The 26,690-nt window shown below is 34.7% G+C and overlaps 3 protein-coding genes, 1 long non-coding RNA gene and 1 pseudogene across 5 annotated transcripts; 4 read left to right on the forward strand and 1 right to left on the reverse strand.

The window, feature by feature from the left end:
- Positions 1-1,535: 1,535 nt before the first annotated feature.
- Positions 1,536-8,377, forward strand: LOC25483148 (uncharacterized). Its single transcript, XR_003007028.2, has 10 exons — positions 1,536-4,915; positions 5,294-5,626; positions 5,840-5,968; positions 6,099-6,306; positions 6,407-6,535; positions 6,717-7,059; positions 7,141-7,235; positions 7,322-7,569; positions 7,658-7,847; positions 7,998-8,377. It is a non-coding gene; the product is annotated as an uncharacterized lncRNA (long non-coding RNA).
- A 439-nt stretch (positions 8,378-8,816) lies between these two features.
- On the forward strand, positions 8,817-9,844 carry LOC25483149 (polygalacturonase inhibitor). Its single transcript, XM_013611798.3, has one exon. The coding sequence runs from the start codon at positions 8,821-8,823 to the stop codon at positions 9,727-9,729; it is 909 nt and encodes a 302-aa protein (XP_013467252.1). The 5' UTR covers positions 8,817-8,820; the 3' UTR covers positions 9,730-9,844.
- Positions 9,845-11,687: 1,843 nt separating this feature from the next.
- LOC25483150 (polygalacturonase inhibitor) lies at positions 11,688-12,662 on the forward strand. Its single transcript, XM_013611799.1, has one exon. The coding sequence runs from the start codon at positions 11,688-11,690 to the stop codon at positions 12,660-12,662; it is 975 nt and encodes a 324-aa protein (XP_013467253.1).
- Positions 12,663-13,462: 800 nt separating this feature from the next.
- Positions 13,463-19,578, reverse strand: LOC25483151 (sister-chromatid cohesion protein 3-like; annotated as a pseudogene).
- A 1,432-nt stretch (positions 19,579-21,010) lies between these two features.
- LOC25483152 (sufE-like protein 1, chloroplastic/mitochondrial) lies at positions 21,011-26,511 on the forward strand. Of its 2 annotated transcripts, XM_013611801.3 has the most exons (3): positions 21,022-21,166; positions 23,815-23,874; positions 25,030-26,511. In XM_013611801.3, the coding sequence occupies exon 3, from the start codon at positions 25,167-25,169 to the stop codon at positions 26,226-26,228; it is 1,062 nt and encodes a 353-aa protein (XP_013467255.1). In that variant the 5' UTR covers positions 21,022-21,166; positions 23,815-23,874; positions 25,030-25,166; the 3' UTR covers positions 26,229-26,511. The 2 variants fall into 2 exon arrangements, with proteins under 2 accessions (XP_024631303.1, XP_013467255.1); XM_024775535.2 differs by lacking the exon at positions 23,815-23,874 and having other exon boundaries at positions 21,011-21,166.
- Positions 26,512-26,690: the final 179 nt, after the last annotated feature.

The raw sequence follows: 26,690 nt of genomic DNA on the forward strand, positions 1-26,690 counted from the left end.
TATATATATATATATATATATATATATATATATATATATTCTACAAGGGGGTTGATACTATATAGTAAGGCACTCTAAAGCACTCGTATTCCAATTTGCAAAACGTAATCGTATCGGGTACTTTGCGGGTACTGGTACACGTACGGTACGCGTACAATATGTTGGAACAAAATGTGTTTAACATTACCACCTTAAGCTTTGATGATAATAAGGTATTAAAATGTCAATTAGATATGCTAATATTTGTTTAAGTGTGCAGGACCATAGACTAAAATTTATAAGTCTTTAATTCAAGTATTGGTTCTGAAAGAACAAATGAGAGCAATGAAATTTTCAAAGGAACCTTGTGTTGCAAGATTGAAGACATAGTCTAAAGACAACAGAGTCTGAAGACCATCAGAAACTGACGTCATCAGAGAGTCTGAAGAGCCTCAGAAGCTGAAGTTCATCAGAGTCTGAAGTCTGGAAGCTGAAGTTAGTTAAAAGTTGTTATTCTGAAGACACGTCATTGCAGAAGGAATAAAAGCCTGGAGTAAGGCTATTTCAGAGGAATTAGAAGGTATTGGATGCTTATCCACTGAAGAGCGTATGAAAAGGACACAGTACAATTGTACAACCACTACTCCACTCTTCATGTCTGCAATAGTACAAGATAACAGTTGTGTCTACGCTGGTTATTCTCTATTCAATGAATGAATTTGAAATTGTTCCCTCCTAGGACAATAACCAAATCAAGCAACAGATCATTGGTGATTATCAAGTTTCAACGACGACTCTTTTTGATGTGCTGGCAATCAACAACGTCTCTTTCACACCTCTATATATAGGAGTGAAGACTTGAAGATTGTAACACAGACTCACAAAAATTTTACTAGTGCCAAAACTCTACAGAAATTGTTCCACGTCAAAGTTCACTTAGAATTTCTTAACAACTTTCATATCTTAGAAATTCTAGAGTATTAAGGGTTTGTATCTAATTTGTATTGTGAACACCACTAATTGTATATCAAGTGTTCAAACCTCAAACATTTTTCTGTGTAATTCTGTTTGATTAGAAGTCTCTTGCTTTTGTGCTTGAGCATAGGAAACCTCTTGCTTTTGTGCTTGAGTAGTTTGAAGTTTCTTGCTTTTGTGCTTGAGCAATTGTAATCAGATATTGATTTTAGTGAACTCTCCTTGGAAGTGCAAGGGGGACAAGACATGTACATCCAGATTGTGGAAGGAATCTGTATAATTGTTTTATGTCTTTCTCTTCTCTCTATCTCTTTTATTACCCGCTGCATAAGACTCTGGCCTCTATTCCGGACTCTGAACTCTATCAGACTCTAAATACTGGATTTAGTTTTTAAACCTTCACAGTACACACCCATGACGCACCAAGTATTTTTTTTTTTTTTTAAGGTTGGTACAGTTACGGTGCGGCGGTGGTACTCTCAGGATACGCATATCCTTTTTTTTTATTTTTTAAATGAGGCTTTTCATGAGAATCAATAGCAATTATAGTTTTTTTTTTGTTTTTTTATAAAACTCAAACAGTTCAATAGCCACAACAACCATTTAGAATTGTTGCTGCCTACTCCATGCCCGCCTTTTCTTGTCTGCCAATAGTTGGAGAAGTAGAGAAGTCAAGCACTCAGGCCTTGTTAAACCATTTATTTTACTGTGTAATGTATCTTCTTATCTTCTTTCTTCATATTGTATAAAAGCTAATTCTTGTTAAGCTTTTGTTCAAACTTGATTATAATAAATTTTCTTATTCACTGCTATCTATTCATCGTACCTTCCTTCCCTCAAGCAAAAATATAATTTTCTCATGCTATGTTATTTCAAATTAAGAAAAAATATTTATCTTGACGTACTAGTACCTTAGTTTTATGAGAAATGTTGTATCCTGTATCAGTATCCGTATCGGGTACTGTACCCGTACCTATGCAACGTAGCTAGTGAGGCAAAATCAGCAGAGCAAATCCTTCAATATGAAGAAATTTCAGCCTCAATGTGGAATATAGGTGGTCAAGGCCTTTAGATACATCCAATGTCTGAAATTTTTCATATTTTCAAATGTAAAAATTCATTAATATTATTCATTGTAATCGGTCAGGGGTTCAAACTTAACTCCAACAGAAACTGGTCAATGATTTAAAGGATCAAGTGATGTATATTCAAATAGAATTGCAGTTGCTACGAAGTTGTTGTTAACTGTATCAATCAAAAGCCTTGTGCTGCCATCAAAATTGAAAACACAAACTTAACACACATGCTGACCTAAACAATGATTTTTCATTACTATTACTAATTAGAGAGAATATAAAGCTTCTTGCTGGCAATCATCTTCTCCAGTGACATCAACCACTGATCTGCTCTTTCTTGCTAAATGTTGGACCTGCTCAACCCACGACTGTCTTCTCTGCTTCACTATCTTTCCCTGTAAATAAAGAAAAAGTTACCATTTTCGCTTTCAACTAACAAACACCGGCAGCATCAACTAACGGAAATAACTGATCCATAACAGATTCTTAATACTCCCAAATTGATCGAGATATAGCTCGAAAATTTGCTTATAAGGGGAAGACATTCATCACTTTATAACCTGAATTTCTAGGATTGAGTCAAGTCCAACCCAATTTTTCAGATGATATTAGAGTTTGTCCAAGATCTGTTGGGAGCTCCTGCTACAGACACTCAGGTCAATTTCAGATGTCTAACCTTGAACTCAAATTCTAACACCAATCATCCAGTTACATCTTGTTCAGTGTTGCTAAAATCATATAACCAAACGAAAAAATGAGAATTTAGGACTAACTTTGAAAGGAAAATGACAGAAGAATATATTTACCTTCAAGAATGTCGATAACTTCATTCCCCCTCTCCTCTTGGTTCTCCAATGAAAACATGTTTAATGTGGGAAATCATGGGCCAAGACTCACCAAATTGTGGCCGATATTTTCGATATAGTTCAGGACAACCATATATGCGCAAATCATTGAGGGTAGTGAGACGATGCATGCCACTTGGAAGACTCAACACTTGAGGGCAGTCAATAATATAGAGCCTCTTAAGATGAGACATTGTTGTTAAACATTCTGAAAACATCTCAAGATTCAGAAAATTATTAATTTCCAAGGTCTCTAAAGTGGCTGAAGCACCTACAATCCATTCAGGAAGTGACAGAAGCTCTGGAAAATCCCCAATATACAGATGTTTCATCCTCAATCTTCGGATTGGACTTTCGTTGTTCAAATACAAGTTTAACATCTTACAGTCAAAAATTATTAAAGTCTGTAATTTAGGGAAAATATAAAGAGGTAAAGACTCCAAACTTCCACATGATTTAACATACAATGTCTCAAGGGAAGGGAGTTGTTGTTCCCCGCTGAAGAAAAGCTTCAAATTGTCGCAATAATGAAAACCCAACTTTCGAAGATGCTTCAAGCTTGTAAGTTTATCCAGCGACAGAACTGATTGTTTTGTGGTTATCCACAACTCTCGAAGGCTGATCAGCTTGCCTAACCCTTTAGGCAGTGTTTCAAGCTCCATGCATCCATTGAGTAACAAAACTTGCAAATTTAGGAGTTTGCAAATGGAATTGGGAAGTTTTTTTTGTTTTTGCAGTTATTAGAAAGAACGAGAACACATAGGGAAGTGTTTTTTCCAAGTGAAATTCTAATAGGGGCTCTGTTATTTTGAGTTGATTAAAATATGTAACATGCTGAATAGCTCTTGCTCTTAAGATTGTTATCAACTTTACAGCTTGTGACATTTACTTCAAATATTGAAGGTACTATTTGAAAGAAGTATGCTATTTAATATGAAATGAATTGCATAAGTAGGCGAGCAAAGAAAATAAACTCGAGAGTTCAATGTAGAGGAATTGAGGGAAAGTTGTTGATTTTATTTTATTTTTTGAAAAAGTTACAAAATGTTTATTACTATCACCCCTGCAAATGTTTCATGATGATTTTATTTTCTAAATAAATTTTCAACATCTAATTAGTAGTGAAATGGTCTATGGTTAATCAATGCTCGATACTTTAATGATGCATTTAGATTCATCTTCTTTGATTTTCTTTCTCGTGTTCATCCTGAATCACGGACTTTTCTGCTTAAACATTTGATCTTTGATTATTAATATGATTTCTGATGGATGTCACATTGGTATTTATATATGCACACTCAATTGTGAGCTTGTTTAAATTGAATGGGTGGGCGTGTGCAAGCTCTACTGGGTGTTCCCAAGTCTTATAATACTAATTATTATGGCGTGCCAGAAGATGGACCGTCTCAGCCTTCTATTTCTCATGACCTGTCTTGTTTGCCCAACGATGGTTCTGTTAACAATACCAATACAAAATAGAAAAAGACATAGTAAAGTTTATCCATTACGGGAACAATGTGGAGAAATTTCCCCTCTCGGTTGAAGTCGACAATGTAGCAGAACTTGTTAATATTGATGATGATAAAGAGGACACGCAAGACAAAATTGGATTCAACCACGAGGGGACAGATGCTAATGGGAACAGTGTGGAGCAATTTCCCCTCTCGGTGGAAGTCGACAATGTAGCAGAACTTGTTAATATTGATGATGATGAAGAGGACACACGACAAAATTGGATTCAACCACGAGGGGACAGATGCTTATGGGAACAATGTGGAGCAATTTCCACTTAAAGTGGATGTCGACAGTGTGGCAGAACTTGTTAATATTGATGAAGATGATGAAGAGGACACACTAGACGAAATTGGATTCAACCACGAGGGGACAGATGCTAATGAAAATGTCCGTGAACCACAAGCTGATCCAGAGAAGCAAACAAAATCCTCAAATACGATAGTTGATGCAGTCTCCTTGATTGATTTGTTCACACGTGACCAAACAACAGAACATATTAGTAGTCTGAGAAAGGAATCTGCTCAGGTTAGTACACCACATTCTAGTGTTTTCAATTACCTTGATCTGTTTAGATATTACTGTTATGAGTTATGTCATGAACCAACTATCCCAGAAAGTTAAGATATTTGGTTAACGTTCGTGAACGGTTTTTCTTCTTTTAATCCTTGGATGTTATATATGCATGTTATCGGGAAACTTTGAATGTTTGTATGTGTGTGCATCTCAGCTGACAGATTCTATTTACATTTGTCAATTTCTGCAACAAAAAAGAATTTAAATTATTTTTAGTTTGCGATTTTTATTAAAATTTCATTTCCTATTCCTGCAATTTACATATGTGCATAATTCTATTTATTTTGAATTTTCTAAGCCATATAGATGCTAACAGTTCTTTTAACACAGTTTACTTCTGAGGATGAAGCAGGAATTGATGCAAACACAGGCCAATTATGTGAAAGGAAAAAACTTTACTTTGCATCAGTCCCACTTTTTTGCTTATATTGTGACATAAGCATCAAGAGAACATATTTCTGCAGAAAAGTAGAATTTAATGCAGAGGGTTGCATTTGCTGAGTGTGTTATAAGACTTCTAAAATCACTTTCAATGGAACACCTATTTCTACGAAGAATCTTGATAAAAAAAAAAAAAGGAATAACGATGAAATACATTTTGAGAGTCTCATGCAAGAGAGAGAAAACTGAGAAAAAGTCGAAGCGAATGAGAATCTTGACGAGGTAATACCGAGATATCCACATGTTTTCACATAAGCTTCAAATATCTTAACATTTTCTTATTCTTATGCACACATGTAAATTGAAAATAGTAATAAATTAGTATTCTGTTGTGATTAAAATTATTGATCTCTTTCATCCATCCAAATATATATTGATTTGAAAATTCTAGATTATTTGAAAAAATTTGTCGACTTATTGATCTGAATATTGTAGGTTTTAGCAGCAGAAAATCTTTATGTTAGAGAAGTTGTATTTGTTGACAAGCAATTGAAAGTGATTAAGAAGTTTCTGGACATCATCCCTCAGGAGAATTACCCTGCTGAATTCTCTTATAGAGCAAGAGTATGTTTTAGTGGCTTATCAATGAATAAATATACCACCAATTCCTTCTTCTGAACTAAATGTCTATTGATGTCTACCCCAATATGTATGTATTATACAGAAGATTTAATATAAGTTCCCTTGGTTTCAGGTTATTCTTCTGTTTCAGCATATTGAAGGAGCAGATATATGCATTTTTGGAATGTACGTCCAGGAATTTGGCTCTGAATGCGGCAACCCCAATCAGCGTTGTGTCTACATTTCATATCTTGATTCCTTCAAGTATTTTAGACCTGAAAGAAGGACAAAGAGTGGATAAGCCCTTCGAAGTTTGTGCCTTCATTTACCATGAGATATTGGTATTTTTATTTTAAACTCTATTTCTATGATAATAAAATGAACACTTAATCCTTCCATTCTTTCTATTTATGCTTTTTTTTTTTTTTTTCCTGTCATCAGATTGGATACCTTGATTTTTATAAGAAAAGGGGTTTCTCAACTTGCTACATGTGGGCATTTTCTCCTTCAAAAAAAAGAGCATGATTATATACTATATTGCCATTCTGATGAGCAAGACTCCGAAGAATGGTAAGCTCTGCCGCTGGTCAGTCTTTCGTTCTCCTTATGTATCTGTGTGTGTTGAATTTTCATGAGCTAGTGTATACATTACATTGAGAATTTGAGAGTGCTATTTTCCTTCTTTTATCTTTGTTTTTGAAAACTAGCACTTCCGTGTAACCACTAAATTTTTATTTTGTTTATTTGTCAGGCTACCGAAGAAGATATTGTCGTTGGTTTAACCAACATATATGATCATTTATTTGTTCGCACTGTGGTTTAGCCAACATATATGATCATTTCTTTTTTCGTACTGAAAAAGGGAACTCCAAGGTGACAGCTTCTCGTTTGTCATACTTTGATGGAGACTGCTGGTGCAGTAATGCTATGGAAGTAGCCGAGACCTTTGGAAAGGAGAGTGGAGGAGACTATGAAAAAAGGGTGGTGCATACATGTAATGAGTCTTAGAGTTAGAAGGGGCATTATGGGAAATAGGAATATGGACCCTTATAAATATGAGAAAAAGCCAAGGAAATAAGCATGAAATATGTGATGTAACTTCTTCTTCCTTGTACTCTTTCTTCAAGTTCTTCTTTCAATTATTTTACTTGCTAATTGGTTGTATTCCTCCTTAGTTTACACACTGGGAGTTTGATTCATTGTTCACATTAAATGCAATAGCAACAATTGTCTTCATTATAATTTGATCCATTACAATACACTTTGTCAGGTAACAACCTAAACCTTAAGTTTTTCATATAGTTTTCTCATCATTTGTAATTTCATGCAAAACATTGAATTGTGTACCGTTTTCAGGCCATTGTTGATGATATCCCCTCCGACTCTAAACATAATGATATCGTCCTTGAGAGTGGATTGTTTGAAAATAGGGACAACTTTTTGAGCTTCTACCAGAAGACTCTCAGTTTCAGTTTGACACACTCTGTCCTGCCAAGTATTCCTCCAATATGATCCTCTACCATCTACATAGTCCTACTGTGATGACTCAAAATTGTTAAACACCGGTATGTCAATCAGAGAATTGGGAGTCTAATGAGGAAATGGTATGAATTTCATTTTCTTGATTTATTGTTTTCATCACTCATTTGTTCTAGACTAGATTGTTGATCATACTTACTGACTTACACACAGATGGTGAAACTGCTGAACGTTTTGAAGCATGCATCTCAATGCCGCACAGCTAATTCTGAACCATGCTCTCATCCAGTAAGTATGAAATTTGAGTGAATCGGGGCTGCCAGCATTGTATGAAGATATCGTTTATACAAACTGCTCACTCCAGGAATTGCAAAGACTCGGAACGTAGAATACCACGCTGCAGGTGTGTTACAATTAGAATTCTACACTACCTAGAGAATTTGGATATTCTATTTTCTGAATTATTCTTTTGCTAAACCACGCATAAAATTACTTGTTCATTTCACATTAATCTATCCATACTTATTCTTTTATATTTATATTCATTTTGCAGTGATCTGAAGAAGCATGTAGAACAAAGATCAATGCATTCTGAGTCTTGCCGTAGAGCAGTCGTTGGCCAATAAATCAACTTGTTTTTCCATTGCTTCTGCTGTTCTACGTCAATTTAAATGCTTAAAGTGGCACATTGCAATCATGAACAATTAGGCCCCTAACACTGTCATTTTTTTTTAGTAATTTGTCAAAAACACAAGAGGAGCTCGATGGTAATCACTCTATGTGTTGCCATGGTAATCACTGTCATTTAATTGATAAAAATTTCTCAATTTCCTAATTTTTTATAAAAAAAATAATAATAATCGCTATATACGTTCCAAAACTTGTAGACATAGCTAGTTTGAATCAATCAATATTCAACTTTTTATTTTACTATTTGGTAGTGCTTATTTTCTTGCAATACTTTCATTTTTGAAGGAATTTTCTTGAAACACTATTTGGTGTTAAAAATATATATTTAGTTAAATAAAGATCCAATGATAATATTTGTATTAAACCATTGAATCACCACAATACTACAGTTGAACCATTGATTATTTTTTTTTATGAGATTTGAACCACTGATTCATAAACCATGTACCTCATGAATAGAATGCAGTTCAATAAAAAAATTGACAATAAAAACCATGATACAATACTAACAAATATCATATACAAGGACCTATAAGCTCACTTGTTTTGATTACTGTTATAGCATGACACAACTTGCATCTATGCCATATCTTCTCACGTTATGTGTTGAATCCAAGCTATTATAAAATCCAACACACTTCTCATCAATTTTCTCATCAAAAACTCAAAATACACCAAAAAGAACAATGGCAACTAAGTTGTTTCTCCTGTTGATATTACTCTCTCATGTAGCATCTTCTCTCTCAGAAGAATGCCACCCACAAGACAAAAGAACCCTACTCCAAATCAAGAAAGAACTCAACAACCCAACTCTTCTCTCTTCATGGAAACCACACACTAACTGTTGTGACTCAAGTTGGTACGGTGTTATTTGCGCGCCATCTAATAACCGTGTTTACTCTTTACTTATCGAAATGAACGAAGATCTTGCTTCTCCATTTCCACCATCTATTGGTAACCTACCTTACTTGGAGAGCCTACTTCTATACCAGTTACCAAACCTCACTGGCTCAATCCCTCGGTCCATTACCAAACTCACCGATCTCAAATCCCTCACGATCAAGAAAACCGGTATATCAGGTCCAATACCTAACTTCATGGCCAAATTAAAAAGTCTCACTTTCTTGGATCTCTCAGAGAATCACCTCTCCGGGACACTCCCTTTTAACCTATTCCACTTGCCTAATATTGAAGCGGTACTCCTTCAAAACAACAAGTTAACAGGTTCAATCCCTCCTTCCATGGCAAGGTTGAACTCCTTGGTTGTCGACTTGTCTCATAACAGATTTGAAGGTGATGCCTCCGTGTTTTTTGGTTTTGCGAAAAAGACAGAGACAATAGACCTTTCTTGGAACATGTTGGCGTTTGATATGGGAAAACTAGAGTTTCCCGAGTCCTTGAAACATTTGGATGTGAGTCAAAATCGGATTTATGGGAAACTTCCTGATGGTGTGAAGAATTTGGAGTGGTTGAATGTGAGTTACAATAGACTCTGTGGTGAGATTCCAACGGGCGGTATTATGCAGGCCTTGGATAGGAATTCGTTCTCTCATAACAAGTGCTTGTGTGGATCTCCTCTTCCAAGCTGCAAGTAACACATGTAAAATGGAGTAATCTCTGATGCATCTTTCTAGGGAAATAAACTTATATTGCATTTCATTAATAATCAACAGAATAAGGAAAGAATGATATGGATGACTTAGCTAAGTTGCAGGCAACCAAATCAACAATTTCCTTTTTCGACATACTGTGTTGAAACTGTATTTCAAATATATTTTATATAGTTAATGGTAATTAAATTTGTGAGTCAGTTAACAATCATCACCTAACAATCTTCTGCAACCATTTAGGCACACAACCAACTATGCAGTCATTAACATAACAATCAAGCTATAATTCATTAATAGCAAGTTCACAATCACAATGTAATGCATCAATGGCACAACACAATCACATATACCATATCCAATAACAATTTATTTGCACATTCATGGTTGATACTCAATACAGTCCATTATAAATATCATAGGCAAAAAAAGAAAATCATGTTATAGCATGTAATTCATAATCATCAATTAAACCACTATCTTACTTGTGCTGAAAGACATCAAACATAAGCAAGCAAGACTTATCCATCTCTCTTACAATGGCCAATAATAATTTAAATTGGTGTGCGCGAGATATAGGGGTCTTGGGAGTTGGGACACCCCAACTGGGTCAAAGAAAAATAACGGCAAAAATATTAGCGGGTTGCTATAAATGAGTATTTCGGCTTGGTTTAAGTACATTGTTCATCCCCATAGAGATAAGTTGGATTGGGTCAGAACGCGAAGTCCAACAGGTCAAAAGTCAACCTGACTAAAATTCATTGTTTTAAACTGACACGGGGCACTCTGCGCACACAAGCAAGCACCTTGCCCTAGGCGCCTAGGCCCCTGTTCCAATCTTGGTGCTCAGCTCCCATTGAAAAAGTGGTCCCGATCTGTTTCAAGTTCTGGTTTGCCTATTTGATTGATGTACTACCTTAAGTTGATTCCTAAGCATCCGAAATCAATCTCACACATCAAAACATAAATGGCAAACATATGATCACATAAAACGACACCATATAAGTACACAAATCCTAAGTCCTACGAAACGAAACAATGGTGTTACATGAAAAAAACAATGAAACAGCAAGATAACAACACTTGAAAAGTTGTATCCGGGCTTAGAAGTTGCGGTGCAAGCATAGATGTAGAGTTTGCAATGGTCTATGCCGCAATAGAGCAGTCATGACACAGTTAATGAGATCATATGAAAAGAAATTCAATTTAAATGATAATAATTAATATGTCGTATTTATCTATGTATTTTTTTTATTAAGTAGTCTAGTGCCGAGAATCGCACATGTTACGTGTGGAGAAATGAGAATTGCAAGTTCAAACTCACGCCCCAACACAACAAATATTCAGGCTATCAATTGAGTAGTACTTACAAGACTATTTATGTATGTCTTTACTTCTCATAATTTGGTTACTTTGTATAGCGCACAACAATTAACTTATACGTATTCAATTTAATTTATCAGTTACAAAATTGTGGTTTTTTTTTTAAATAGAGCAAATAAGTAACATCCACGTCATATCCAGACAACACGAATACCAGTATATCACGCCTTTACAAAGTCTAAAAGTAACATACAGACAAAGATACTTTTGAGAAAACACAATAAAAGAGGATCTAATATCAATTAGGGGCATATCAGGGACCTAATGGTTAATACAAGAATTGTTGTTTGAATTTGATCTATGGAATAGAATATTTTTCTTGCCCACTAAAACTGTGTATGTAGCTAGCTGATTTCTCATCATTATTTTGACTTTTATTTCATTCTACCTTTATTTTGCTTTTGACTCTACCAAAATCTAAAACCATGGTACTATACCAACAAATATCTTCATATACAAGAATCAATAACCTCACCTGTTTTGATTACTATTGTAGTATAGTATTATATAAACCTACACACTTGTCAACCAATTTTCTCATCCAAAACTCAAACACACCAAAAATGGCAATTAAGTTGTTTCTTCTGTTGATATTACTCTCTCATGTAGCATCTTCTCTCGCAGAAGGGTGCCACCCACAAGACAAAAAAGCCCTACTCCAAATCAAGAAAGAACTCAACAACCCAACTCTTCTCTCTTCATGGAAGCCACACACAGATTGCTGCAACTCGAGTTGGTACGGTGTTAATTGTTTACCCTCTAAACGTGTTTACTTTCTAGTTATCGAAATCGATAATGACCTTAGGTCTTCATTTCCACCCTCTATCGGTAACTTACCTTACTTGGACAGCCTGCTTCTATATCAGTTACCGAACCTGACTGGCGCAATCCCTCAATCCATAACCAAACTCACCAAACTCAGATCCCTCACAATCAGGGCAACTGGCATATCAGGTCCAATACCAAACTTCATTGCCAAATTGAAAAGCCTAACTTACTTGGATCTCTCGGAGAATCACCTCTCCGGGACGCTCCCTCATAACCTCTACAAGTTGCCTAATCTTGAAGCAATCATTCTTCAAAACAATATATTAACAGGTCCAATTCCTCCTTCATACGGTTACATTAAAAACATATCAAGTTTATTTCTCTCGCATAACAAACTTTCTGGTAAACTCCCAATGTCATTGGCAAGGTTGAACTCGTTAGTTGTCGACTTGTCTTATAACAGGTTTGAAGGTGATGCCTCGATGTTTTTTGGTTTCGCTAAACAGACCGAAACAATAGACCTTTCATGGAACATGTTATTGTTTGATATGGGAAGAGTAGAGTTGCCTAAGACCTTAAAACTTTTGGATGTGAGTCACAATCGGGTATATGGAAAACTTCCCGATGGTGCGAAGAATTTGCAGTGGTTGAATGTGAGTTACAATCGACTCTGCGGTGAAATTCCAAAGGGCGGCAATATACAGACCTTTAGTACGAATTTGTTCTCTCATAACAAATGTTTGTGTGGCTCTCCTCTTCCAAGCTGCTAGGGAAAATAGTTTATACAAAATTGAGTAATTGCTTATGTTTATATATGAAAATAAACTCGTTGCATTTCATTAATAATAAACAAAACAGATAAAGAAGGATACGGATGCCTTGGCAAATAAACTTGCATTCAGGCATCAGAAAGTGTAATTCAATTCTGTTATTTTAGTTATTGATAGTTAAATAAGTGAGTTGGTTTGTTAAAGCAGAAAGATGGAAATTTACCAATGACAATAAGCTAAATTTGGCCTAACAACTATTTTGCTGAAAAACAAATAAAAATTATTGCAATTTGAATTTGATCAAAGTTTCTCTCAAACATTAAATTCAACAAGAAACAAGAAATGAATTTCACTTACATGATCTGATCTGATATGAGCATAGATTTGCAATAGGGACTACAAATACGTTAAGAGATATAGTACACAGACCAAAAAGAATATTGTTGCATAGAATAAATTAAATACAGGTATAAATACAACACATAGCTGCGCGCTTGCGTTAAGATTGCAACACTGGTCTTTAAAGTTGATTGAGAAATCCAAAATGAAAATAGTTTTTAGTAATTTTAATGACAACATCATTGACAATTAAATCAAACAACATCAAAGCAATGCAACGAGATGTATACTATTATCATCAAAGCCCGTCATCTTTCCACTAGTTATATATAAGTATAGATGATTAACCATACCAAGTAACTAGAAAGGATAGTACCACGTTAAAGTAGGAATTACAACAAAAAAAAAACTGCATGAGACAAAGTAAATTGCAGCCTGCATGTCTGACCCTGCAAGTTGAATTAGAAACTACCAGTATGCCTAATTTTAATCCTTTTTCCTCCCAGCGGCCTTAACTTTGATGAACGCCTGATTGAATGTGTCAAAGGAACGTCTTCATCATCTTCCTCTTGTTCGGATGTACTAATGGAATCCTCATCTTCACTTGAGCTATGGTCATAAGAAAGCTTCTTTCCCTGTGGACGACCCTGACGCTTAACAGAAACCCCTTCTTTTTTAACTTGAAAGACTTCATTCTTCGCGCCTTTTTCCTGCAAGACCTCAACAAATGTGTAATAGGGACGCCAGCCACTTGGATTTTCATCTTTATTTACATTTTCTGTTCGCTTTTCAACATCCTTCTTAATTTCCAACACATCTGATGCAGGGAGTTTTGACACAAAATGGATCACTGCCGCTTCTAGAAAAGACAAATGTTTTGGAGCATCTTCAAAAGCATATTCAATACCACCGTTGACAAGTTTTAAAATGTCTGACTTGTACTTGTTCCGGGCAGCACCGATATAGGTTCTAGAAATCTGGACAGCCAAATTTTTACATTCTGAGAAAGAGTTTTCTGATGACATATCGTCATTTCCAGAGTTATCGACAGTATGCCGGTGGTATGCCTTTTTAAGTGCTTCAAGAAAAATGGCAGCCAAATCATTCTTCCTTTTCTTCAAAAATGTGATCAGGTTTTTTACAATTGCAGCCACACCAGTTCCATGCATTACAAAATGAGAAATAATCTCCGGAGCAAGATAATCCTTTGGGACAACATCAGTATAAATCAGCTTGCAAGCACCAACTAAAACAGCACATCTGTTTGTCTCCTCTTTGTTTACATCGTCATCTTCTACCTCGTCTGAAACATTTAGCTGTTGTTGACAAAGTTTCGAGAACTTCTGAAGCACATCTGCGTTAGGCTGATATCCCTATCTTTCCAGACCTGTCTTACTAAAATTTGTCATCCGAAATAAGCACCATGTTTCCGCAAGCATTGTACATACTCGGCCATCAAGTTCGCTTCCACTTTTATCTCCTTCGTTGCTGTCAGTTACCAAATTTACGAAGTAATCAAGTTCTTGTAAGAAAGTATCACGCTTAGATAGGAGAGTCTTTACTGATGCATCAGAAACACTTTCTCCGTCTATTACAAACTTCAAACTCCAAGCCAGATCAAAATACAAGTTCTGAAGAAGCAAACCAACAACCTCATCCTTCATATTCCTAACATCGCGTAGCACCATTACAATGTCTTCATATAGCTTATCAATAGGCACATATTTAGACAATTGAAGTTCATACAACCTTCTCAAATTTACAAGAAGAGAATATTCATCACCCCCAGCCTTTACTTCTCTAATTGCAGATTCCAATTTGTCAATAACTAAATCCTCGACTTCCTTTAAATTGTTTCGAGCAACATCTTGCAATTCCCCTCGACTTTCTACACAACAGAAATTAATTGCCTTCACACAACCTCTCAGAGGGTCCTTGTCACCATGCTTAAAAAATGCATTTTTCATAAGCTGGAGGAGATTTTTGAAATTCTGCTCCTGCCTCTTCAAAGAATAAAATTCAAGATTCATATACAAAACAATCTCGACCAGCAATGACACTTTAGCTTCATCCGAAATAAACTTCTGCAAGAGTAATGGGAAACTCTCCATCATGGCAATAGTAATATCGTGTTTATTATTTTCAAATACTTCTTTTTGGGTTTTGTTGTAGTACTGCTTTCTGTTATCAATAGCAGGAACAATCTTCTCTCCAACAGCCTTTTTCACCGATGCACACAGGAGACGAACCAAGTTTGTTTTACTTTCGTTGGTGATTAATGAATTTTCATCAAGGAGCATGGATATGATGCACTTCCAATCCTTCATAGCTTCCATGTAATCCCACACATCATCAATCATACAACTAGTCAAAATTGGATTAGGTGGGAACTCATCCAGAATCCGCAACATTCTTTCAAGATGGACCTTAGAAGAATTGTCATTTTCACCTCTTGATTCTGATTCGGAGCTATTAAATTTTTTAGCAATCAAGTAATCATATACTAATGCTCCAATGGCATGCCTGATTTCTGGAGGATCATCAGTCAGCAAATTATACAAATTACCTAATTCATCTCCGGTAATAAGTTGATGTCTAATCAGTTGTTTAACAAGGCCTATGGCCTGAACAGCCACAGCAACATCAATGTCATCAGCAAGATCAATCATCCGGCCAGAATATCTCTCAGTAAACAAACCAAGGGACGGTACGTTATCATCCATCTCATAGAGATTTTGCAGTGCTCTTATTGAAGATTTTCTTACACCAGCATATTTGTCATTCAGTGTCCACCCAAGATATTTCAAGTATACATCCTTCAAAAAAATTGATGGGTATGACAGGATCCATACACCGAGCGATTCAATGCATGACATTCTAATATTTGGATCAAGGTTCCTGTAACGATGCACAAATAACCCGGTAAATATCTTGCCCATCATCTCCTCCAACGATGTTATTTTCTCGTGCATATCCGACAACTTTATATTTAGTGTCTCCATCCGAGGCCCCTCGGTTTTTTTCTTCTTTTGACCATCCAATTGTCTACGAGTAATGTCTCGTTGTACGCCAAGCATATTAGCAATAGTTATATATGATGTGATCAATGAAAGACCCATCAATGAAGCAACTTGACGATAAACTCGTGGAGGGGTGCAAGAAAGTGCAATGATGTACTTCATGCACTTTTCAAATAAAACTTTGTCAAAAAATGGTCCATGCTGACATTCACGTACCAAATTATCCAAGAATGATTCTAGATTCTCTTTCAAGCTTTTAAACTCACTCTTTATGGAATTTTGATAACATTCAACTTCACCACTTTTTTTTGCATAGTTGACAAGAGCAACAACAACATCATTAACGTTAATCTCATGCATGAGAACCCTTTTGTCGTGAAATTTGGCTCCACATACCTCAAACAGCATTGTCAAGAGTTCAACCATAGCAGATTTTGGATCTTTTTCATAGCTTTCAACCCAAAGTTTTACTACATGAGGAATAAGTTTGCCGTTACCTTTGATTGTTTCAAACAAAGTCTGATCAGTAGGTTTAAGAGTAGCCCTAGCAGTTCCTTTGTTGGCACGATTTCGCTTTGATTTTGGAACCTGACGCGCTTCTTCAGATTCTTCAGCCGTATACCGGCTCCAATTTCCTTTGGTGGTTGCTTCAGAGGTCTTCCCCTCTTGGAACGACGAGTTGATGCTTTGGAAGGTAGAGGTTGATCTTCCATGACCTAAAGCTTCTGCATCGCAAACGCAGGTTTTGTTTTTTTTTAAGGGAACGCAAACGCAGGTTTTTATATATAGTTTACAATATCCTTTCAAAAAATATATATATATATATATATAGTTTAGAATATGAAAATATTTCCATTCAAAAAAAATATATGAAAAATATTTATGTTTTTTCCATTTTAATTTTTTTTTACCATTTTAAATGTTATAATCATTTTTAAAATATTATACAGCTAAGTCATTTAATTTATTTTGTCAAAAAAAAAAGTCATTAAATTTATAAATCAATCAATCAATAGTATATATATAAAGTAAGGTTTTTTATGTCACATGTCGCTTCTACGTTTATTCTCAATATTTTTATTATTTTTCTATTTTTTAAAATGAATATTTTATTTGACAGAAATATCTCAACAAACTTTTATCCTATCCACTCAAAAATTTTGTATTTTCACTTTTTTTTTTTAGGAAGAAAAGCTTCAATTAGGTAATGTATAATCTTTTAGCATCATATTACTCAATTAGTTTTTTCATTTAGGAAAAAAATACTTCGGTTAATTTTTTTATATTATCTTTTAGCAACATATTATAATGCAAAAGTTTACTATAAATAAAGGAGATTTTGTTAATCACATAATCATATATTTGGAGCACAAACCGAAACTCAAACCTTCTTTTGATCTAAACTTTTTCTTTGTTCAGGTTTAACAAACACCTATTCTATTATTTCTTTTACTTATACTTTGATTTTTATATAGCCAGATTTACCAAAAACTAACACCTACACGTAGCTGCGACAACGAATGTTTGCATAGGTGTTGCGGATTGTTTTTCTCTACTCCGCGGAAAACAATACCGCTCTTCTCTCTATTTTTATTTATAATTGAGTTTGTGAAATCCATTCTTATTTTGTTTTATATTTATTATTGTTATTATTATTGATTTCATTCAAATTTGATTCCTAACTAACAAATAACTTTCATCATTTCGGTTTTTCGATTTTCTTTTTTAGAAATTTTGACTATAAAATTTGACCTCATTGATAGCATAATCATCAACAATAAATATAGAGTATGGAGGTTCAAGATTAGGATCATTAGAACGTAGAGAATGCCAAACTTTAAAGATAGAGATCACGTTGATTTAATCGATATGATTTTCATGAATGAAAAAGTATGCATCAATTTAATGAATTACAAAATGAATGAATATCCTTTGTCAAAAAAAACCTCTTTCAGCTTTTGGACTGGCTGTTTCTTTTCAAAAACTAGTATAGTGACCCGTGCCAGCACGGGGAAATAAAAAACTTTTTTGATTAAATATATAGATTTTAAATTCGATATGAAAAAAATATCATCTTAATTTTGTATATATTTTGAAATATCTAAGCATTGCACATAGCGATAAAAATATTTGGATTATTATACTTGTACTAATTATTTGTAGTATAAGATGCACTCATTGTTAAACTTAGCATATGTAATTTTCTTGCAAAAATATGCCGACGTACTGTGTAATAATATTTGTTGACAAAATGCATTTTATTAACCATAAAAACTAAAAAAATTGTATTTTTTTTATATAGTGAGTGTCAGATGTATACATCTAGTCTCTGAATGCAAACGTTTAATTTTTTACGGGTGTGTATAAATATAGTTTGGGCTACAGAAATGCCGATTGTTATTTATTTTATTTTTTACAAAACCAATGGTCTAAGTTAAATATTGTATTTTAGGGTAACAATGATGTAAAAAAAAAAGTTCCGCGTATTGTTATACCTGAAAAGTGCATCAATTAAAAGTCAAAAGCAAGAAGATCTGCTTATACAGAAATTGCATGTCATGTAATGACCAGTACGCCTTACAAAGAAATTAAAAAAAAAAAAAAAAACTGTCAATCAATACGCAACTTTAGTTTTCTAAATTATAGCGACAATAATACTAAAACATAACCAATGATCATACTTTTTAAAAAACTTGACGATACACAACATTTGTGGTCTCCTTGCAAACATTATTATCTTCATCCAAGATGAGCAGCTTCAAACCTTTTATAGAAGTAACTCGAGAGACAACGACATAGAGTTGCTCGTGCGTGAACACGGGCTTAGGAAGATAAACTCCCACTCGAGATAAAGATTGACACTGACTTTTATTTATTGTCATTGCAAAACAAAGCGTCAATGGAAATTGTCTGCGCATGAATTTGAAGGGTAGTCCTGGATCATTCGGAATAAGATTCATCTTGGGAATGAATACCTTGGTACCTGCCCTTTTTCCTGTAATTACGGTAGCAGCTATCATGCTCTTCCCTAGATGTGTAACTGTCAGCCTCGTACCATTACACACTCCATTGGCCTTATCGATGTTTCTAATCAGCATAACTGGACATCTCATCTTTAGTTTCAACCGGTGATTTAGAATTCCAGAGCTCTTAATACCATTAAGGAATTCCGTTGTGAACCACTTGCTTTGGACATAAGAATTTTCATCCGATCGACAAACAGAATAAGAGCTTAAATACTCTTTCTCTTCACCTGGAATCAGTGACATCATATATTCGTTAACATGCTCAATTGAATCAAGCGTTGGTGCGAGTATTCCCCTTTCTTGGAAAAATAGCGGGTCACCAAGGTTATCATTCAAATTGAGATACACAAAGTCGATAAGTGACATCAACAGATTTGTTGTGTCCGATATGAGAAAATCTTCATAAATTTCTACCTTCATTTCACCATTCTCCTTCGAAGCGTTATTGCCGTCTCCAATTCAGAGTATCCACTTGCCAAAATTAGCAATTTCTTTCTGCTCTACAGGTACCAAAGATGCACCCAATCTCATATTAACAGTAAGCCTTAACACATTAAAATAAGTCCATATCAACAATAAATATAGAGTATGGAGGTTCAAGATTAGGATCATTAGAACGTAGAGAATGCCAAACTTTAAAGATAGAGATCACGTTGATTTAATCGATATGATTTTCATGAATGAAAAAGTATGCATCAATTTAATGAATTACAAAATGAATGAATATCCTTTGTCAAAAAAAACCTCTTTCAGCTTTTGGACTGGCTGTTTCTTTTCAAAAATGCCCACAATTTTCAATACAAATAATACATGTAACAAATAGATAAGAATAAATTTAAATATTAAAAAAATTTCCAATTTTTTTTTATCCTCAATTTTTAAATATTAAAAAATATTCTCAAATATGTAACAACGTAATAAAAAATATGGAATAAAATTTTCTAAAAAAAATCTAAATTTTAGTAAATTTTTAAATAAATTTGTATCCAGATTTTTTTTTTTTTGTTGAGAAAATTTAAAAAACTTCTTTTTCGAAAAAAAAAATCTGTTTTAAGATTCAAAAAATATATGTTCCAAATTTTCGAAAATAATTTGAATTTTTTTTGTTTTTTGAAATATATATTTCAACATTTTCGAAAAAAATTTTAAAATATATATTTTTTTTCGTAAATTATAAATTTTGGAATTTTCGAAAAATATATATTTCAGAAAATATTTTTCGTAATAAAAAAATCCGTATTTTTTTATATTTTTTTAAATAAATTAAAAAATATTAATTATACTGTCAGCATGCCACATAATCAGTTATATACAGTCAGCTCGCCACGTCAGCAATTCTGCACAGTCATATGAGTCAGAGGCTAAAATCAAATTATAGAGTTGGAATCTAAATTTTTTTTTACAGCGGAGTAAATCGGAATTCGCCCAAATTACAAGGGGGTAAAGACATGTTAATTCTAAAATTTATATTAAAATACAAAGATACGATGATTTTGTGTTTAACTCTCTTATATTACTCTCTCAACCTTGAGATTGATCCGACGATGGTAGATAATGAAGGAGAGATAACAGGAGACAATAAAGCAGGAGGGGATCCGAACAAAAATTATGGGGAATGCTAGCATCGATCGAATTAACACTCGCTGATGGACACGACACTCTCGCAAGGATACGACCACGTCGCACTTTTCATTAAAAGTAATCGCTTTTAATGAAAAGTAATCGCTTTTGATGGCAAAGTCAATTGAAAACAATTTATCCAATACAAGCTCTCAAATACCCCAATTGCTGTCTATCAGCGAGTAATTTTTGAAAACAATGGAGAATTATTGAAAACAAAAAGCCCTTCTTCTTTATGCTGCTATGGATCTTCTTCGAAAAAAGATAATTAAAAAATAAAACATTATTAATATCCTTAACTTGTTCTACCGGTTACAGGTTTAAGAGAATAAAAAATTAGTGACGTGGCTGTGCATATGAGAGAGTGGCCATCCGAGAGTGCAAGAGAGATTGTGGGTAGCAATTGCTCATGGCTGAAACTTTTATCAGAACCAACTCGCACTAACTCAACTCAACTGTCCGGAAAACGTTGCCGGAGTTTGTTGGCCGTCACAAACAGGTTTTCCTTCTCTCTTTTCTTTTCTTTCTCGAATTTCCCTTTTCTTCTACTTTTACGCGCGTGATGTTATACTGATACCATAGGAATCAATTGAATTTCTGTATGGGTTATATAATATTGCATGCCATATGTTTGAAGAAATGCATGTGTTAAGGTTTAGTTGTATTCCTAATTTTTATTAAATGAGTGATAGGGTGAATTTCTCTAATTGCTTCTACATGCTGCCATGAGTGTCTGCTTCTTTTTCTTTGGTAATAGAAGGAAGAAGTTTAAATCTGGATCTTAGCTGTCCTAAACCTCTAAACTTTATCTTACTACGAGGTTCGCTTCCTGTGTTATCTTGAAGGAAAAATTGAGAACTCTTGTGTTCCTATCCAGATAAACCTGAAACTCGAATATAACATTTCAAACTTGTAGCTTTCTTTTGTTGTATGATATCTTCATAATGCATGAATGTGAATTTGTCTATGATCAAAGTGATTAAATTTATGATGCAATGAAATTTTGGGTTATTATTTTCCTACTTCAAACCATGATGAATATATGCACCATATCTATTTTGTAATTGAGCATAACATGCAAATGTGAACTTCAAGAAAGGACTCCAATGTTTTAGTTTTGTGTGTCAATAACTCGAACTCTGTTTTGCTCAACTTCAAATATATGCATTTTGAGTCTTGACTATTTGGCTAATGTGTTATTTCAAAAAATCAAATTTAGGTGAGCGGTACCTCTAGCTGAGGTCCATACTTAGGAACATCCTCGCAGTATGCCGCCGTGGCTTTTTCTTTCTTGCATCTTTTCTTCTCATAACCTATCACTCCTGCAGTTGTAGAAAAAATCTTTTTAAAATTTAGACATAATCCGGATTTCTTCTGGCCAGATTTCCATTAACCATGGGATTCGCGATTTCCCATACCTCCCCCATTTGCTCCATTTTCTTAGCAGCATTCTTTGTATTTATCATATCCTGAGGCAATCTATGTATTTGAACCCAAAATGGAACCCTGGTCAAATCTAGCTCTTATAGCAAGGCTTGTGGCAGTCACACTTGTAAACTAAGCAAATGGTTCATAAAAACCCACGGTTCTTTCTAGTTTTCTTATCTTCTGAAAATGTAATTAGATACAGATTGGCGCCTAGATCAGAAATTGCCATGCCTTCCGGATCTCCCCATCCTTTGCTGAGTATTGTCTTGACGGCTCCCTTGTTAAGGGTCTTTACTATTGATACTTTTCACGCCAGGCTTCGCTTTGCTATGTTTAAGCTCTTCTCTGCATCCTGATCTAGCTGGATGCTAACTTCCTCCATTTCATCTTTTGTCATCTCACTCATCGTATATTTTTCCTTCTAGCACATAAAAATTTAAGGTCAAGAAACCTATTAACTACGGCAACCTCAGTAATAAGACAAAGGTGTGAAGCAAGTAGTGTTCCTGTAAGATCCCGTATTTTGTGATATTTATTTTAGTTTTTTTTTACTAAAATATTTTATAATAGTCAAGACCATGCTGATAATATGATCTCGTGTTAATCTAATTAAGTCAATAATAGTAATATTTAATTATTATTATTAATTAAATTAGATATGTGCAAGTAGTGAGAGGTAGTAGTGAGATATGTTATAGCACTTTCCACTCCTAGTACACGTCACCATAATTGGGAATTAAGTTTCAACTTCCCTTCCTAATGACATGGTCAACTCCTTCCCACTCACACACTCATTCCACTCCTTAGAAAGAAATAAAAGAAAAAGGGTTACAGAGAGAAAAGAAGAACGTAGAGAGAGTCTGAAGGGGAAAGGGAAGAGAACAGGAAATTCACTCTAAGGAGACAAGTAAGAATATCCTTCCTCTTGCTATCTTTTTCTTTATTAATGGTGTTATAGAGAATCAAATTCTGCCCTATCTGTCTTAGTACTGTGCTGGTTTAAATAATAGGAGAATTGGGGGTTATAGAGAAACAAGTTCTGTCATGCCTGTCTTATTATTACAGTTTTGGTGTTAGTAATAGGAGAATTGGGGTCATAGAGAATCAAATTCTTCCATGCCTATCTTATCACTATTCGGGTTTTATTAATAAAACGATTGGTTCATCGGATCGTAACCGTAGTTAAGAGAAATAATTGTCTGTAGAGATGATAGGAGTTTTGGTGGAGTAGAAATGTAGAATAAACGTGAATTGAGACGTTGTAAATAGGAGGAGACCTGATGACAAAGGTAGTATTGTAACCTTGAATCAACCCTTAACTTGAAGTCTCAATTATCTAGCCTATTAATAATTAGTGTAACATGGTTTTTACCGAAATTCTCCTCTGATATGTGACCATAACACTCTATACATTAGTTACCTTAAACATGAATCTTATCCCAATTTTGGAAGGCCAAGTTAAACTGTATTGAGATATGAAATAAAATTAGATAGTTCATTTTCGGTTTAGAGTTAAAATGAAATATGCTTGTTAAAACATGAGCTGAAAGTGTAAACAGCCAGAAACAAATATAATAATAAAGAAAAAGAGGACTTATTTTGATAGCAAAATAATTAGCAAGAGTAGTGGTGAATTATACCTTAACCCAACAGTAAACTTGTGTAAAGATTGAGAGGAATTGAAATTGATACTAAGCTAGTAAATATTTAATTGTGAAGGTGTAGAGATAGGAGAGCAAAGACTGTCGCTTGAGGAGTTTAACGACGGTTGTGGTGAAGGTAAGGGCATCACTCCACGCGCTTCCGTACGTGTATATGTGTATATAATTGTGTGGTGATAATTATCATAATGGTGTTGTTTTGAAATGAATGATTATGTGTTATATATTGGTGTTGTGATAATTATCTTGGTGGTTTGCTTTGGTATGAATATTATGTGTTATTATTTGAGTGGTGTTGTTTTAACATAAATACTCTTTGTTTATGGATGCATAACCTTAAGTAACTAAATGGTGATTCTAAACTATATCCAATGGTGGGATACTAGACTTAGATTTAAGGAGTTATTACCCAATGGTGGGGTATTTACGGAGACAATCATGCATTAGATGACTCAGACAAATGCCCAACGGTGGGGTACTGAACATCGAGTTTTAGGAGTTATTACCCAATGGTGGGGTAATGACGATTCATATGCATTAGATGATTCAGAATAATGCCCAATGGTGGGGTACTGAACATCGAATTTTTAGGAGTTATTACCCAATGGTGGGGTATATTGTCCAATGGTGGGACAATTGACTTCGTTTAGAGGTGAAATCCGGATCATGAGCATGCACATATAGATTGACCATTAGGGACTAACGCATTTTGGACAGATGACCGTCGATCCGTGTTTCCTCCTTGGCGGTGACGTTAGGGAGGCAAAGTGATATAGTAGAAGAAGACGCTAGTGGTGCATATTTGGAGGCTTGATATATTCCGACACTGGTATTAGCCTTGTTGACAAAACTTTTCACAAGCATCCAGAACTTTGACCAGCTAGGTGTAGTCTTGGGTAGGAAAAAGGCCAAGTGTCTTGTTATTAGGGATAATATATTTTTTTATGTAAAATTTACTATTTTGGAAATTCAAAGAGAAGATTATTTATTGTTTATTTTAGAGTTGATGAGTTTCACGTTACTAATATTATTTTATTTTTTTTTAAAGAATTATTCGTCTTTTCACTAAGAATTTTGATAATTAACGTCGGAAAAATTTGGGTCGTTACAGTTCCACTCCTAAAGTTTACAGAATAGGATAGAGTTTAGAAGCCCTAGGTAGTTAACTATTTTAAGACACTTTTATGGTTAAAGCTAAGGTATATTACTATTTCAAAATAAACAGACTAAACTTTCAAACCAAACTGCACTAATTTTCCTGTGTTTATTGCAGGTAAAGATCGTAACATCAGCTCATTGATTGGCTTTTGACGAGAAGAACCTAGAAATTGGGCGTTGAGTTTGTTTAGATTTTGTTTGGTCCGTCCATCGGTAAAGTCCAAGGAAAAAGTCTTCAAGATACCAGCAACAATGATGTCCACCAATTCCCTTTCTTCATGTTCATTTCGATTATTCTCGACCAAATTCTCACTTTCTCTCTTCAACAAAAAAAACTCTACTTTCTTCATTAAACCCACAAACTCCCTCTTCTCTTTCAAACCCATCACCTTCCAATCACTCCCAACAAAACCACAACCACCATCATCGTCGTCGTCACCACCGCCGTCCACTTCCCTTCAACCCATCGAGGAACTCCCTCCAAAGCTTCAAGAAATTGTAAACCTCTTCCAATCCGTGCAAGAACCCAAAGCCAAGTATGAACAGCTTCTCTTCTACGGCAAAAACCTCAAACCCCTCGAATCCCAATTTAAAACTAAAGACAACAAAGTCGAAGGTTGTGTCTCTCAGGTTTGGGTCCGAGCCTACTTGGATGGTGACAAAAACGTTGTCTATGAAGCTGATTCGGATTCTGTTCTCACCAAAGGCCTCGCTGCTTTACTTGTTCAAGGCTTTTCAGGTCGACCCGTTAATGAAATTATCCGGGTCACACCCGATTTTGTAATGCATCTTGGGTTGCAACAGAGTTTAACCCCTTCTAGAAATAACGGGTTTTTGAATATGCTCAAATTAATGCAGAAAAAAGCACTTATGCTTTATGTGGAAGCTGAAAAGGGTACTTCTGAATCTGACTCAATTGGAAATTCTGATTTAAAAAATGATAGCTTTGTTGAGAATTCAAGTGGCCCTTCTGTGACCCCAAGTTTAGGTGTTGATTTTGGTTCTGAGGTTGATGATGAGAATGTTGAATTGGGAGGGAGAGGGAAGAGGATAAAGAAAAAGCTTGAAAAGGAACTTCAGCCTATTGAGTTGGAAGTTGAAGATGTGTCTTATCAACATGCTGGACATGCTGGTGTTAGAGGGAGCGATGGTGAGACACATTTCAATGTTAAAGTGGTTTCTAAAGAGTTTCAAGGGAAGAGTTTGGTTAAGAGGCATAGGCTTATTTATAGCTTGCTTCAAGATGAGTTGGATTCTGGACTTCATGCTTTGTCTATTGTTGCCAAGACGCCTTCTGAAGTCGGTGAAGGATGAAATTAAATATTCGGAAGAGAGGTCAAAATTTTCTCCTTTGTCTCAACTGTGTTTGAGAATGTACTTGTTTTGCTTAGTGAATCAAAAGGGTAACTATACTTGTTAGATTACTTGTTTTGGTTTGAATATAGTGTCTTGTCTCATTATACTGATGAAATAATTCATTTTGCTGATGGCATTTTCAATATTTGAAGGGTTTCTGTAAATTTATAAAGCTCAAATGGTATGAATCTAGAGGTAATTTTGTCATTGAAAATTAAGGAGGATATGTGGCTTTTACAAATTTTCTTGTGTTTTTGGTCATTATATTTAGATAAGGATTAAAGGCTGATTTATATAGTATTGAATAGATGCTTGTGAAGGAAAAAGGTGTCACAGATGTTGATATGATAATGAATAGCATTTTACATTGGTAGTAAAAATAAGCTATTTTAGCCATAAAAATATATATTACAGAACACA

Source organism: Medicago truncatula, chromosome 1 (assembly GCF_003473485.1).
Source record: "Medicago truncatula cultivar Jemalong A17 chromosome 1, MtrunA17r5.0-ANR, whole genome shotgun sequence".
Lineage (NCBI taxonomy): Eukaryota > Viridiplantae > Streptophyta > Magnoliopsida > Fabales > Fabaceae > Medicago > Medicago truncatula.